This window comes from Halyomorpha halys, unplaced genomic scaffold, assembly GCF_000696795.3.
Source record: "Halyomorpha halys isolate HHAL.00 unplaced genomic scaffold, Hhal_1.1 Scaffold88.1, whole genome shotgun sequence".
NCBI classification, from domain to species: Eukaryota; Metazoa; Arthropoda; class Insecta; order Hemiptera; family Pentatomidae; genus Halyomorpha; species Halyomorpha halys.
In genome coordinates this window covers 2,028,347-2,045,010 of record NW_027114863.1, presented here as the reverse complement: position 1 = coordinate 2,045,010, position 16,664 = coordinate 2,028,347, and the positions used below count along the sequence as shown (strand labels likewise).

Here is a 16,664-nt window from a genome sequence, read left to right as displayed (position 1 = left end):
TTATTTTTATATGAATAAAAATTATAATTATTTACTAACCTAATTTTAAATAGTATAAATTGTATCGATTTAAGTCTCAAACATTCTTTATTAATGTTTTAAATGCCCAGTATTTCGACCAACCTGGATCTTGCATCCTCAGAGACAATCCCAACATTAAGGTCACGCACATAATTTTAGTCGAATTAACCTGTTTTTACGTTTTTTTTGCTTAAAAAATAATTACAATTTATTTAACAATATCATCCCTCAATTATCAACAACTTTATAAAATGATAACATGAATTGCAATTAAAAGTTTTAAAATTAAATAATAACGTGAAAAAATTAAAATGTTAGATTGTCTCAACTATAAGACCTGGCTTAATTTTATTAAATTAATTAATATATATTGAGTCCTGTAAAACTATTATTATAATTGGATTCTTCTCCAAAGGCCTTTTGTGTGTTTACCACTTACCAATTAAATACCTTTATATTTATAAAATATTGTTACCATTAATTATATAATATAGTAAGGGGTGGTATTGGGTAATATAATAGTATATAAACTATATCGAGGAACAAAACATTTATTATATGATTGCCATAAAATAAATTTATAAAATTTATAAGATTTGCCATACTTAACAATTTTATTCCATTTGACAATCTTATTCAATTTATCTGGCAATTTTATTCTCCCAATTTCATTCTTTCATACTTCCCTTCTCCAGGGATCCGCAACTCACGTTTCCGTTGAACAAATTAAAATAATTTATCATTGGATAGCAATATAAAATCAAATCAAAGACTCAACAGTCACAGCAGTAAATCGGTTTCAAAAAACAAAACAAATAAATAGATTAATCACAAAACAAAAACCAATTTATTGGGATATAGAAAAACAAAAAAAAAATAGTTAAAGGAAATAATGAAATGAATAAATAAGTTAAAACTCAAATAAACAGGTCAAAATGCTAATAAAAAAAAAAAATAAATAAACGCTCATCTTAATAAATTTAGAGAAAGGTTAAGGTATCCTGCTCGAATGTATTCGATAACGTTTTCTACTGGCCAAATAATTACCAAGCAGTTGGCTCACACAATTATTGACTGATTGCATATGTGCTAATTTAAAAAAAAAATGACGTAAACAAAACTAAAAGGCCCACGTGAATGCTTTCTTATGTCCAAAACGAACCATTGAACCACGAATTTTTAAAATGGTCGGAAAAGATGAATCGCTCTAAATTGGTTTTAGCATAATCCATTATTGATTAATTACGACACTGTATAAAAGCTAAGGTTACAATATGAGGTTACAGTTTAGGCTCGATTCTCACCAAAAAAGGTAGGTAGGCATATTTAGTTTTCGTTCGTGTCCATTGCTGTCAAAATATAAAAAACAAAATCCATTTAAGACCTCTGGTTTGATTGAATATATTTTGGCATTACCTTGAGAAGTACTGAGATGTGATAAATATCTTAGGAAAGATTTTATATTAAAAACAACAGCCGCTAACTGTTATCAGTGGCTATCAGTGACTAGCTATCTATACGTGATTCTCACTAGCTGGATCCGGTAAATATGAAAAAGAATTTCAGTATTGTAAGAATAAAATTTTTGTTAGAAATGATTTGTTTTACACATATATGAGATTCAAATAATTATTTATTTAGAAAAGAGAGTGATATATAACTGAAGATGTCAATTGATCTGTTAGGGATACTTATCTAATAAGCAGTGCTGCCGATTCTACCGACCAAAAAATACCTCCTACAGTCCTTTGAAAATACCCGTTTTACCCAACAAATACCTGCTACTTTACCCGTTCTTGGAGGATCGATATAACTCCAACTGTATGATTTTTACTGTCATACTAGCTCTTGCTTGATAGTTGATATTAAAAGTAGTGTCAGTGAAGCAACTGTCGTGTTAACTATATACGCCTTGTCAGTGAACTATCGTGCCGTTTCCGTTATTCCGGCAAAACTTTTAGCCAACACCATGGTGTAACTACTTTATAGTCACAGCCATGACAACGTTCATTGCCGGTAACATCGCACAGGGTCTGACGTGATTGTTAATAGTACAAGTATCAGTTATCACTATTACTTATCCCCAACATTGTGGCAGATTGTAATATTTATCAATTAATGAAAATATATAAGATAAAAAAAAAAAATAGTTCAAGTAATGGAGATTGACAAACAGTCGCATTATCTGCTACATTTAACTGCCGTATGTTATTGGGGGGTTGTAAAATAAGTTCGTAGCGTTTTTCAATATTTCAATTTAATCCTCTCTGTGTTTATAAAATCATATATACTTGGTCAATAATGTTTGCACATTATAAAAAGGATTAGTTAAAGTGATTTTCTGCCTCAGTTTCAACCGAGATTCCTTATCTTTGAGTAGTATTTTACTTGCTTAAAATGGAAGAGAAAAAATTCATTTTTATTATTTAATGATTTTTTTATTTCTGAAAAGAAAAATCTGCTGCGCAGACGGTTAACAAAAGGCATAGTTTTCCATCACGATAAGGCCCGTCTTGACGTGTCTTGGCAGACTCGATTGAAATTATTTGAGTTTGGGTGGGATGTGATCCCCCACCCACCCTTTTCACCAGACCTTGCCCCAACAGATTTTCACTTAATTCGGACCCTTCAAAACACTTTAGTTAGCTGGAGCACTGCAAAATGCACATAGAAAAATTACCTGAAAGATGGCAACATGTAATAGATCAAAATGGCTCATACATAATTAATTAAAAATATTTATAATAATTTGAAAGTTTTATTGAAATCACCAGTAAAAAATGCTACGAACTTATTTTACAACCCAATATATGTACCTTGATAGTGAACTGTCGCAACATATCAATCTTACCAAATGTAATAATGATAGATGGGAAAACATTGTCCTTATATATTTGCCCAAAATCACCACGGATCCCAAAAACAAACTTGCTGAAGAATTTAAGATTGTAGTTAGTTTCGCTGTCACCTCCCACGTGACCTACGGCCAATAAGGGTTAATTATGTATAAGTAACTATTTCTTAACTCCAAATTTTGTAAACCAAATTGTTTAAATGTGAAATATATTCTACTAAAAATGGCCGAGAAGTATTTTGTACTTTCCAGTATTTTGTATTCAGTTTTTAGTCTCAACTACATTTAAAATTGATTAATTTTTAACCTTTTATTAAATTTTAGTTTAATCCTGTTTAATATCTATAATAATTATTGCATTTAAGTTCGTTATTAATGATAATAAATTTTCAGTATGAAAACATTCTAATGTTCTAGTAAAATTTTTGAAATATTAAATTGTGATATTTTTGATCACATATGTACTTCTTAACAAACGTAATTAATTTCAAATATTCTACATTATGAAAAAAATCACTTCGATTTACCTAGAATACAGGTTAGTTGTGGAAAATTTGAGATGATTTCTGTGACTAAAACGTTAAAAAGTAGACAAAAATACCTTTTTGATAAACTAAAAGAAACTTTATTCATAACACGTTCAAATAAAAAAGTTAAAAAGTGCGTTCGTTGGTTAGTTCTTGTTCAATGTCATACAAAATTAGCTGGACATCAATGGCATTTATGAAAAAAAAATTTTATTATTATTAAATACTTTTATTTATTGATAGATATTACAATCTGCCACACAGTTGTGAGCAATAGGTAATAGTGATGAATGATCTCATGCATACTAAAATATAAAAAAATAAATAAATGAATGAAAAAAAATATAATCTCTAGTAAAATTTACACTCTAATATATAATATTTATAAAATCGACCTGAGGATTCCTGATCCCACTCTATCCTCCGCGTGTAAGGGGTAGAGCAGAGCTCAAAAGATCCCAGCGCATCCCATTCCCCGCATCACTGGTAGTGAGCCAGTGGAGGCTGAGCAAGTGCGCTAAATTATGTTGTTTTTTTGTATTTAATATTGGAGAAATAAATCAATCAAATATCATAGAATAAATATAATAAAGTTAATCTATTTTTTCTTTTTTTTTTTATTACCCTGCTAATTTCTGATATACGGAGAGGATGTTTAAGGAAAGATCCAAATTCTCAATGCTCTGCAGTGTCATCTTCTGATGACAAATTAAATATTTTTAATTAATAATAATTAGAATCAATAATAATTTAAATTAATTTTTTTTTTGTCAGGAAGTACACCACCTGACTCAAAAGCTAACCAAACAAGGTATTTATAGAAAAAGTAAATAATTATTTTTAATATTCCCTTTGAATAAATTCCATGTAAGTTAGCGTATGTGTTTCAGTACATTTGGACCATGGAAAATAAGTGTGAGGACTCGGAGGCACTGGAAGTATTGAAACAAAAAAAAGAGCCATTTGTTCCCAGCATATTTTGGCCTAATGTGTTTGGATTCGCCTTGCTACACGCAGGCGCAATCTGGGCATGGTATAGATTTTTATCTGGAAACGTGATGCTGGCAACATTTATATATGGTATGAGATTATTCGATATAGGTTTAATGTTTATACAGTAATGTTATGATCTAAATACGTGAACCATTGATGTAACATTTTTTATTTATTTATTTAATGTAATATACAACTGTACAAAATAATAAATACAATAAGTGAATTCGATGAATATTTCAATCACTTGAAAATCTTGGGAAGGAACCACCCATTGGTGGAACTTCAAGCATTAATTTAAATTAGAAGGTCCTGTGGTCATCTTCTTTTCAGACGCATCAGAGAATTATCAGGGATTGTTAAGAATGAGAGATTAGAAACTAATGGATTAGGATGGGTAAGGAGTTTGGAATGAAAAGACGCATATCTGTTTTGTACCAAATGTGCAACGAATGGGATGTTAAGTCCTTTGTAGATGAGTTTATTAGTGACTTAAAAGGAGCATCAAGGATTTTATGTAGTATTTTGGATTGTAAGGATTACATCCGGGAGGAATTTGATGGTTTGGTAGTGCCTCAGAGCTCAATTCCATATCTCCGAATTGGTCTGATTATCATAGTATATAATATTTTTTTTGTTGTGAATGGGAAGTTTAGAGGGTTTGTCAAGTAGGTGCTGTAGCAATCGAAATCTATGAACAGTTTCTGGTCGTTTCAGTCTTGTAGGGAGATTCTAGTTAAGTCTCTTGTCAAGATGGAGTTCTAAGTATCGAATCTGTTCAACAGGCATTAGTGCAGTACTTAAAAATGATACAGTAGGGCAGAAGAGTAGAGGTTTAGAACGGAGACTAAAGATTATCTGATAGGATTTATTATTTTTATTACCCAGTTGTAACACCATTCTCAAATGGATGTTATGTGTGTCTGTAGAGTTTGTGATGCATTAGTTAGGGTCGTTCTTACAGAAAGTACACGTGTGTCATCAGCGTATGTTTTTAGGACTGTGTTAGGGTGAGTTGGGATATCTTTTTTTTTTTTTTTATATATTTTTTTCAAAACCCCTACAAAATTTTAATGGCGTGTTTATAAGCAATCTACTTTCTCCTTTTACTGTAGAACATCTACATTCTTAGGAGTATTTTGGAGTATATTATTTTTGTTGTCAGAGTTGTATTGAAGTGTATAATGTGTTGGGGCACACATTATTTCTGAATTTAACAAACTTAAATCTAATAAAAACTTAATCCTAATACTACGTGACTTACGTAGTGTGTTGCCAACGCACCGGAGGGGGGGGGGCAGGTGTTAACGTGTTGAATAACGGATTCGTACAGTACTGAAGTGAATCGAAAAATTTGATGTGTCGTCGGTTGATGAACTCCGGCACAGTTGGCAGCTCGAACAAGTGATGCAGCTCCGGTGGCCCCTTCCTCCTCCACGATGTTGTGCTTACGATTTTCCTCAACATCGAATCCTGAAAAGTTTGAAGAAGGCGCTGGGTTCCATCTGATATGTGGGTAAACAATGGTGCCCCATATAGTAGTGCTGGTCTCAGAATACTTTTGTATATCTGCAGCTTCAATCTCAATGAGAGAGCCGGAGAAGTGAGCAGGTGGTTGAGACGATATGACTTTCGTCTTACTGTTCTCGCCTTTTGATATAAATGGGCAGAAGAGAGCTTAAGATGACGGTCTAGCTTTACGCCCAAATATACGATAGAGTTGGAAGGTGAGCTCACCGTATTATTCACATGGAGAGTCTTCGGCAGTCTTGATCTCTTGAGGGCTGTGTGCGCGAACACAACATAATCCGTTTTGGCTGCATTGACTGAGATGTTCAAGTAGTTGGGATATCAGCTGTATAAAACGTATAAATAATGGAACCTAGGACACTAGCTTTAGGAATACCGGTTATTGAGTAAAAAGAGATGACTATGCTAGGTTATGATGCACTTTAAAGGTTCTATCAGAGAGGTAGGAGCGAATTAAATGGAAATATGTAGGGAGAAGGAATTGACGAAGTTTAAAGAGCAGACCTGGATGCCAGTCTCGATCAAAAGCTAAATGTAGCATATAAGCAAATAATTGTTTTATGCTTGTAACCCAATTTTTAGCTTCGTGATTCAGAAGACAATAATTACATTCTACAAACCATCTTTTCTGAATCTTTACATATATTTAAAATATTGATATAAATACTAATATCGTTATTGCGAAGCCAAAGTGGTGTATTTTTAAATGGGATATCTTGCGTTTCGCTGCATTTTAACGTGGTTTTATATTCATTTCACAATTCCAAAAAGACCCAACTGAAAGTGTGGCATCACAAATATATAAAAACTTGAACCAACACAACGGATATCAAATTAAGAGTACTGTACTACTATGGAAGACATCAATCCAAAGCTGTAGATGACAAGAAATACCACTGGCTAGACTATGAACTGCTACGTGTACACACTCGACTAGCCCAATAACACTTAGTCACTGTCAGGAACATCGATGTCGATTCCTAGTTTCTTGCATCAGCTTCCACCAATCATTACGATCTTGTGCGGCCACCATCCAGGAAGCTCTATCAGTATGCATTCCCAAACATCACTATCGCTGTGGATATCTTATATATTATATTGAAAAAATCAAAATTAGAAATTAGTTGCTCCCTTAATCTTCAACCTTTATTCTCTTCGAAAATTTCAGATACATTATTTTAGCATACCATCAACCATATTTGTATTTTCTTATTCATTAACTGTTTTAGTTACTGAAAATATTTCAGCCTTTCTACATAAAATATGTATGTTAAAAAAAATAATTCTTAAAAAAACTAATTCCATCATTAGATAAACCTATGCCGGTTTTCCACAAGGTTGTGTTCTTGCTGCCATCCTCTTTAATTTTAACTTTAAGCTGATAATTAGTTCTATAAATATTATTATTTATTAAAAATAATCTAATTATCTATAAAAACTATTATTTATTTATTTATTTTTTAAATTGATATTATTGTATTGACCTTAACATTCCATTCGTTGCAGATTTGGCCCAAAACAGATATGCGTCTTTTCATTCCAAACTCCTTACCCATTCTAACCCATTAATTCTTAATCTTTCATCCTCAACAATCCCTGATAATTTTTCGAGGCGTCTGAAAAGAAGATGGTCACGGGATGTTCTAATTTAAATTAATGTTTGAAGTACCACCAATGAGTGGTTCCTTCCCAAGATTTTCAAGTGTATATGCAACATACAACATATTTACTTATTGCATTATTTTTTACAGTTGTAAATTACATTAAATAAATAAACAAAAAATATTATTGTTTATGGTCAGAGCATTGTAAATAGATTAGGATATTTTTCTGACAACCCCCTTCTTATCCTCCCTCTCTTATCAAGTATTAAATAAAAACGACTAACAAAGTGTAACATTAACCATGTAATACCAATCTGATCGATATAGTAATAAAGAAATAATACTAGGAGAGCTCTTAGGCATAGCGCCCGCTGAGACCAGACCGACCCGTACCACTCCAAACCGATCCATACCGCTCCACTCCTGTTATATATCCGTAATATATTATATATCCGTATAATTATATATCCGTAAGTCTGGGGCAGAGTGGAGTGGTGTAATGTATGGCCACGTTATCTGTTACATATTCTTTTACTTTTGAAAATCGGGACGTAGCGGTCTTACTGGGCGCTTAAGTCAGTAAATATTTAAAAAAAAAAACAAGAACAGTCTTCTTCGATGTTGAACAAGCTTTTGATCGAGTCTGGCACCCAGGTCTGCTCTATAAACTTCGTCAATTCCTACCCCCAACATATTTCCTTATAATCCGCTCCTACCTCACTGATCATTATTTATTAAAAATAATAATAAAACTATTATTTATTTTTTTTTTTAAATTGATATTATTGTATTGACCTTAACATCCCATTCGTTGCAGATTTGACCCAAAAGAGATATGCGTCTTTTCATTCCAAACTCCTTAACCATTCTAATCCATTAATTCTTAATCTTTCATCCTTAACAATCCCTGATAATCCTCCGAGGCGTCTGAAAAGAAGATGGCCGCGGGACCTTCTAATTTAAATTGATGTTTGAAGTACCACCAATGGATAGTTCTTTCCCAAGATTTTCAAGTGTATATGAAACATACAACATATTTACTTATTTTATTACTTTGTAACAGTTGTAATTTACATTAAATAAATAATAAAAAAAAAAAAAACAAGAATAGAAAACATGTAGGTATATTTGTTTAAAAATACCATAAATACAATTAAGATGTTTGAATATCGATATTTACTACAGCTGTTGTACTTGGTTATTACTGTGGACTATGCGTTACTATTGGAGCTCACCGATTGTGGGCACACCGGAGCTTTAAAGCGAAGTTACCTTTGCGCCTTATCTGCCTAATTGGACAAACGATGTCAGGCCAAGTAAGGATTTAAAGTTTAACAAAGGATTTTGGAAGACTTCTTGAAATATATATTTACATCAAAGTTTATTTTTATTTCAGAACTGCTTGTGGGTATGGGTTCGAGACCACAGGCAGCACCATAAGTACAGCGATACCGACGCTGACCCTCACAACTCTACTAGAGGTTTCTTCTTCTCGCATATAGGGTGGTTGATGATACAGAAACATCCTGAAGTCATAGCAAAGGGTAGACAAATGGACATGTCGGATCTTGAGGCAGATCCATGGATCATGTTCCAGAAAAAGTAATTGTTAATTTTTAATTAAATTGTCACTTGCTATTTGATTTCACAGAAGTTTCATTAAAAAAAAAAAAAAAAAAAAAAAAAAAAATTGATGCTAACAAAACATACCATTGGGTTAGGGGGGACCAATGTCTTGTCTAACAAGTCCCAATTTTTTCATGATGTGTATAGAGGCACTAGATAACTCTAGGACTTTTTCCTAAACCTTCTTAAACCTTCCTATGTTCCTAAACCTTCTTAAATCTTCCTAGGTTCCTAAACCTCCTTAAACCTTCCTAGAATTCCTAGGTTCATGGTAAGAGGAGGGAAAATAGAAATGGGGATAAGATTGATCCAGGACAGAATTTAAAGTTTAGAGGTTCCGAACCACATGTTTTTTCCCACCTCTTCATAAAATTGGAAGCGTATATTTAAGACATATTTCCTTGAGAAATAATTTTTGTGGAATTTATTCTTCGTTATTTTATGAAATATGGCTGAATGGGCCGATGTACAGAACGTTATAATTGTAAGTCATCAACCCATTTGACTATAATCCGTAACTCTGAAGGTATACTTTAAAATATTCGAAGGACGATATAAAAAAAGAAAAAAATAGATCGTATAAAGGGAAATTAAAAAGGGACAAATAGATCATGATGATTTGCATAGTATCACAGAAAACAAAAATACACAAACACATCAAAAGTGCTCCAATCACCCATTCAATGTAAACTAAATTGAATTTATTAGAGTTTGTGGATTTAAAAATGAAATTCTAAATTAAATTTATTGTTTTTGTTTCCTGAAAAATTTTCGAATTTCAATTTATTTCCTTTTGCATCTCCACTCCTCAAGTGACCTTCATTTCACAAACAAGACTTCCTCATTCTTTAAATAACGTAAGATAGTAACGTAGTTAATTATTCATGTTTTCTATTCATCTCATGAATGAGTATTTGGTAAATTGTTTTATGTTTTGTTAATTCCAGGCACTACAAAATTCTGTACCTCATTTTTGCAATTCTGATCCCAGTAGCGATCCCATGCTATTTTTGGAATGAGACGTTTATGAACAGCTTCCTGGTTTCCTATTTTGCCAGATATGTAACACAGCTGAACATAACTTGGTCTGTGAATAGTTTTGCTCATATCTATGGTACCAGGCCGTATGATAAGTAAGTATTTGGATAAATCATATTATCATCAATATGCTATTATAATGAAGACAATAATTTTCCATAAATGCTTATGAGTGAATCACTAACTACGGACTATTCCTGGTCAACAAGTAATCATAACATAAATGTTTAGCCTAGTCTTGAATCAGATATATATTTTTTTTTTTGTAATTCAAAACTTTATTTATTGATAAATATTACAATCTGCCACAACGTTGTTGGGCAATAGGTAGTAGTGATAACTGACCACATTCATACTAAACTTAAATTAATAAAATAAGGATAAAAATAAATAAATGAAAAAAAATGAGATAAAAATAAATACACTTTTCTCAAAATATATATAAAAATAAGTATAAATAAAATTAACATAATTATACTGTGCACATAAAAAATATATTTAAAAATACAGTAATAATAATAATAAACAAATAAATTTAAAAAAATAATAATCACTAGTCCTAGTCATTGTAATAATCACATGTCCACTTTGTTTGATTAGTTTTTCAAATAAACACTTTATTATTGATAAATAGTACAATCTGCCATAATGTTGTGGGGCAATAAGTAATAATGATAACTGATCACATTCATATTAAAATTTAAAAAAAAATAAATAAATAACATTTCTCTCTAGATAAATATAAACAGAAGGATAAATAAAATGAACATTATTAATTTATGTTCATGTAAAATAAATAATACTAATAATAAAAATAATGACTAGTCACATTTACACTGAATAGGATATAAATTTAATAAATTACATACATAGTTTTTAAAAATTTAAATATGTAATTATTGTGGCTAACAACGCATATTGTTTTATATTGAGTGAGTCCTCTGCCATTCTCACTTCTGTCTTCCAGCTTACGTTTCAAGAATCCTACAGTGAATAAATGAAATGACCAGTAATTAAATTAAAATTTGAATTTCAGACAATCAGGGATTTCAGAGAGGATCAGAAATCAGATAAAAAAAATTCTGTCTCAAAAAATAAAAAGAAGACTTTCCCCTTAATTTTAAAGATAAAAATTATCAAACCACTATTAGATAGTTATGTAAAATAAATTATAGCTAAATGTTTTTTTAAAAAAATGGTAACGAAATTCGGACCCAATACAATAAACAAATCAATTTTGTCACATATCAAAGCAAAGCAGACGTCTTACATGTTACTTTATGTTTGCATGTTACGGCAATGGAGTTACTATCTTTGTCACGTTAGTATATTAAAGACAACATATACTAATAGGATAATACAATAATTGTTTTCTGTATCTTCACTAATAAATCACAGATACTATAAAGATTTCTTGTTATTAAATTTTTTCGTTAGTTTATCTTGCTTGAAAATTTAATTACTCTTCAAGCAATCTCCTAATAGATCAAATCCAAAAATTTTTGCATAAAAATCTGAATATCATTTATCATAATATGATATTCTAACAAAATAATGATATTCTGTATGTAAAATATGATATTCTGAATAAAATATATCATGCTAAAAATCTTTGCATGATATATTTTTAAATGTCAACAGTTTCCAAAGATTACACCATTTTACTTTATGAATTTGAAAACAAAATTCAAAATTTTCCCTGCCGTTTGAGAATCGCACAAATATTTGGTAATTTTAATTTTAGGTTAGTTCTTACCCCCGAACCAGCTTTCTCCACTCCCATATCCATATGGTTATTGGCCTCTCACGTGGTCTCTTGTAAACAATACTGGTATTCATTGTTGTGTAGAAGCGTCCTGATGGTTTACTTCGAGCCACATGGCCCGCCTATTTTAATCTCCTTACTTTCATATCATAACATTCATAACATGAGGCCACGCAGCATAAAAGGCAGTTATCTCACCCCAATTTCTGATTACTTTAATTATTTAGTAGTTTTCATGAAATTTTATAGTTGTTCGGACAAATTTTCATTTGCCAAATTTATATTTGTATGCGAATATCATAAAAACTACTATCCCTACGAAGATATGTGTCATAAACTACTTTATAGAAAGTTAAATTTCCTTTATTTTGAGTATTGGTAGATATATGTGCGTCTTATGGATCTAGAGATATATTTTTTCAAAAATCCAACATTTTATACGAACAACTAGAAATTAACACTTTGTGAGTTTATTTTGTCAAATAAAAAAATCTTCTTTAAAGTAAATATTACTCCAGTATTTAAAGTCCCGGGTTTCGGCACCAGTTAAGTATTGGCGAAAGCAAAATGCAAAAAAAGAGAAGAAGGAATAACATCTAACACTTGAACTGCTGTAAAATACTAGCTTTATTTTATTCGGTACATGTCTTATATACCTACGATCAGCTGATTCCCTCAGTCAGCTGACTCAGACCGCAACTTATATAAATTATTTTTTAGTGGAATACATCTTTCTTCTGAAACTTCTGAAGTATGCGCTGGCATTTATCCTCATCGGGCTTTTTTTTATTTTTAAATTCCAGATATATCTGTGGATTGTCAAATTTCATTTTCTTTTTTCCACGTCTATTCACTATTACAATTACAGGAGTAACAAATAGTCTCTTTGTGAATCTGGGTATAATAGTGACAAGATATGGAAAAAAGAAAGAGAAATTTGACAATCCACAGATATATCTGGAGTTATATCTACACTTAAATTTTGAAAGTGTCTCATGTTTAAAAAAAAAAAAGAAAAAAAAAAGAATGAAACGTCTCTAAAATATAAATGTGTTTAAAATTCTTAATAAAAATGTGTTAAAAAATAAATAAAATTATTTGTAAATGAAAATGAAAAACGAATAAAAAATGTTGTTGGAAGATGATAGTTGACTGTATGAAGTATTGTAACAAGATAGTTCGAGTAGCGGTTAATAATATTATAAGTGGGGCGAAACCTTGGTTAACAATAAATGTTTTTATTTTTCTATGTTGATACCTTTATTTACCACCATCCGGACTATCTTTCTACAAAAAATGTTATTTTTTACGTATGTGTGTTTCTAAGAATATTTTCACAATTAATCAGTGAATAATAGAATTTCTCTTTAAGCCATTTAGCAGTAGTTTACTGATAGATATAAATTTTACTATGTACAAACTAATATGGCGTTTTTGCACAGAAATATTAGCCCAGTTGAGAACATATATGTCGCTGCGTTTGGGATGGGTGAAGGCTGGCACAACTACCACCATACATTTCCTTGGGACTGTTACGCAGCTGAACTTGGAAGAGACTATAACTTTTCTGGAACGTTATTGGATTTTCTCGGTAGGATAGGCCTAGCATACGATTTGAAAAGAGCCACCAAAGAAATGACATTGAACAGGGTCCATATGTATGGCGACGGTTCCCACCCAGCCTATTAAACTAATGGCTAAACTGTATATAATGGGAAAGAATGTGTTTATGTAAACATGTTTTCCATCTCACAAAATATTTATTGTATTTTAATAAATTTTTCTCAATTTTTATTATGATAAGATGCATTATTTAACCTACTAAACAATATCTAACCTAAGTTAAACACCCTCTCAGAATTATTTAACCTAAATTATAAAACTTCTAAACAATATCTAACATGAAGCAGGAGAAGAGATCAAGCCGCAATATGTATTGACTCTCTTACTCTATCGGCATGCCTCTTTATCTCTCTATCTTATTTATTTACGGTTTCGGAAGATTTGCGTCATAAACTAGAACAAAATCGATTTAGAATTCAATTTTCGATTATAATAGGTCATAGTAATTTGAGTTAGCGATAAAACAAAAGGCTATCATGATAATGACGCCTGAATAAATTCCTCGATTATGATGATGGATTAAAAATGGAAATTGAATTCTAGAAAAGTAATTTTATTTAGATTTTTTTTGGTTTTCAGCATCGTTTATATGCAAATTACTATAAACAATCACAGTACTACATAAATCAGTTAAGTTACCACATCCGAATGGAAATGCTAGGTGCGTTACAGTAGAATCGAAGAAGGAAAAAGATAAACCCCAGGTCACTGTAAAACTTTTTTTAAAATTTATTTATTGTAATTTACAACTGTACAAAAAATACAATAAGTAAATATATTGTATGTTTCAAAAACCTGAAAATCTTGGGAAGGAACCACCCAATGTTGGAACTTCAAAAATTAATTTAAATTAGAAGGTCCCATGGCCATCTTCTTTTCAGATGCCTTGGAAGATTATTAAGGATTGTTAAAGATGAGAGATTAAGAACTAATGGGTTAGGATGGGTAAGGAGTTTGAAATGAAAAGACACATGTCTATTTCGGGCCAAATCTGCAACAAAAGGGATGTTAAGATCTTTGTGGATTAGTGTCATAATAAGGAGCACCAAGGATTTTATGGAGAATTTTGGATTGTAATGTTTGGATACGGGAGGAATTTGATGATTTGGTAGAGCCCCAGAGCTCAATTCCATATGTCCAAATTGGTCTGATTATCGTAATGTATACTAATTCTTTGTAGTGAATGGGAAGTTTATAGCGTTTTTCAAGTAAGTGTTGTAGCAATCGGAATCTACGAGCAGTTTCTTGTCGTTTCGGTCTTGTATGTGGATTCCGTGTAAGTCTCATGTCAAGATGGAGTCCTAAGTATCGAATCTGTTCAACATGCGTTAGGCGTTAGGCGTAAAGGTGATCTGGTGGGATTTGTCAGGATTTATTTTGATTCTCCAGTTATGAAACCATTATTCAATGGATTTTATGATTGTCTGTAGTGTTTGTGATGCATTACTAGGGTCATTGTTTACGGACAGTATAGATGTGTCATCAGCGTATGTTGTTGGGACTGTGTTAGGGTGAGTTGGGATATCATTCGTATAAAGAATGGTACCTGGATACTGGATACTACCTTGAGAAACATTAGTGGACTCAGAAAAGAGGGATGAGTAGGGCAGGTTATGATTTACTTTAAAGGTTCTATCAGAGAGGTAGGAGCGGATTAAAAGGAAATATGTAGGGGGTTGGAATCGACAAAGTTTATAGAGCAGTTCTGGATGCCAGACTCGATCAAAAGCTTGTTCAACATCGAGGAGGACTCCCGTGCTGTACATTCCGCGCTCCAATGTGGAAGATATTACATCAACTACTAGATGACATTGTAGTATGGTAGTGTGTTGGATTATCTAAATCCAAACTGGTGGTCAGGAATAACATGATGTGAATCAAGAATTGAATAGAGTCGTTTTAATACGAGTTTTTCAAGGATTTTGGGCATAGGCAGGTGGGAAATAGGACGGTAGGAAGATGGATACTGAAGTAGCTTAGTGGGTTTGGGAAACATCTTTATTTTAGATATTTTCCAAGGGTCAGGGAAATAGGTGGATCGGAGAGTAGCATTATAGATATAGGTAAGGAATAGGATGGCTTTACGAGGAAGCTGTTTCAGAATATGTGATGTGATAAGATCGGGGCTAGGAGATTTTTTGGAAGGTAATAGGTGGATGATGTTTATTATTTCTGAGAGATGAAAGGCTTTAGGAGGAAGGGTCATTTGGAGTGGAATTGTTATATCTACTTCAACATGTTCAAAATGGGTTAGATCAAGGATATCAGGATGGGGGTTAAAAGTTTTGTGGTGTTCACCGAACAATTGAGTTTTCTCTTCATCTGATCGTGTCTAATTCTTATTTTCAGTAAGAAGATTTGTATTTTATTAGCTTTCTATAATGATTTGTCAGTGGTATTTAGGTTTTCTGTTAAATTATGGAAATTTGAATTCTGTATTTTCTAATTTATGTTTTTAATCTGTTAGTCAATGAATTGTAATGAGTTTTCTCCGAAGAATATCTTGTTTTCTGCCATCTAACCCTGTAAAACTAAAACTGGAAAAGATTTAGTTTGCATTAAAGAAGACTTAATCATACATTTAAATAATAGGTTTAATCACAACTGTTTTATTTAATAATTTCCCACATAAAACTAAGTGCTAACCCTCCCCCCCCCAAAAAAAAACATGTCTTGCTTTAAAATACTTGAACTATTCTCATATTTTCTATATTATAGTATCCAATGTCAATGTGTTTAATCAAGATGCAAGAAACTAATAGAAGCCTAGCCCAAAAACGAATCGTTTTGCGAAATTGAAATTATATTTATGAAGGTGGCGGTATGTTACTAATGCAATATGAACTTTTACGATAAAATCGACTAATGTGCCACTCTACAGAATCGATTTCTTACATTTTTTTTTTTTTTTGCAAAAATGTCTATAACGATTTCGATTAAACGCGGAACGTTAACGTAAAATTAAATGTTCTATAATATCAGCTAGGTTTTCAAAATGACTTTAGAATTAGAATTTTTTTTAAAATTGACTTTACTTGTCTGTCTTCTATTAGCTTTTCAAAGTAGAAAAGGTTGTGCAAAAT

The 16,664-nt window shown here is 31.6% G+C and overlaps 1 protein-coding gene across 2 annotated transcripts; it reads left to right on the top strand.

Annotated features, from left to right (window-relative positions):
• Window positions 1-1,291: 1,291 nt before the first annotated feature.
• LOC106677144 (acyl-CoA Delta-9 desaturase) lies at window positions 1,292-13,752 on the top strand. 2 transcript variants are annotated; one of them, XM_067051958.1, is made up of 7 exons: window positions 1,292-1,333; window positions 4,177-4,208; window positions 4,292-4,482; window positions 8,715-8,845; window positions 8,926-9,131; window positions 10,103-10,288; window positions 13,401-13,752. In XM_067051958.1, the coding sequence occupies exons 3-7, from the start codon at window positions 4,305-4,307 to the stop codon at window positions 13,645-13,647; spliced, it is 948 nt and encodes a 315-aa protein (XP_066908059.1). In that variant the 5' UTR covers window positions 1,292-1,333; window positions 4,177-4,208; window positions 4,292-4,304; the 3' UTR covers window positions 13,648-13,752. The 2 variants fall into 2 exon arrangements, with proteins under 2 accessions (XP_066908059.1, XP_024217367.1); XM_024361599.2 differs by having other exon boundaries at window positions 1,295-1,333; window positions 4,177-4,213; window positions 4,293-4,482.
• The last annotated feature ends 2,912 nt before the right edge of the window (window positions 13,753-16,664 follow it).

Coding starts and splice junctions, on each gene's coding strand:
- LOC106677144 (XM_067051958.1), top strand. CDS start 4,305: ATGGAAAATAAGTGTGAGGACTCGGAGGCACTGGAAGTATTGAAACAA. Junction 9,132..10,102: donor TGGATCATGTTCCAGAAAAA/GTAATTGTTAAT, acceptor TGTTAATTCCAG/GCACTACAAAATTCTGTACC. Junction 10,289..13,400: donor GGTACCAGGCCGTATGATAA/GTAAGTATTTGG, acceptor GTTTTTGCACAG/AAATATTAGCCCAGTTGAGA.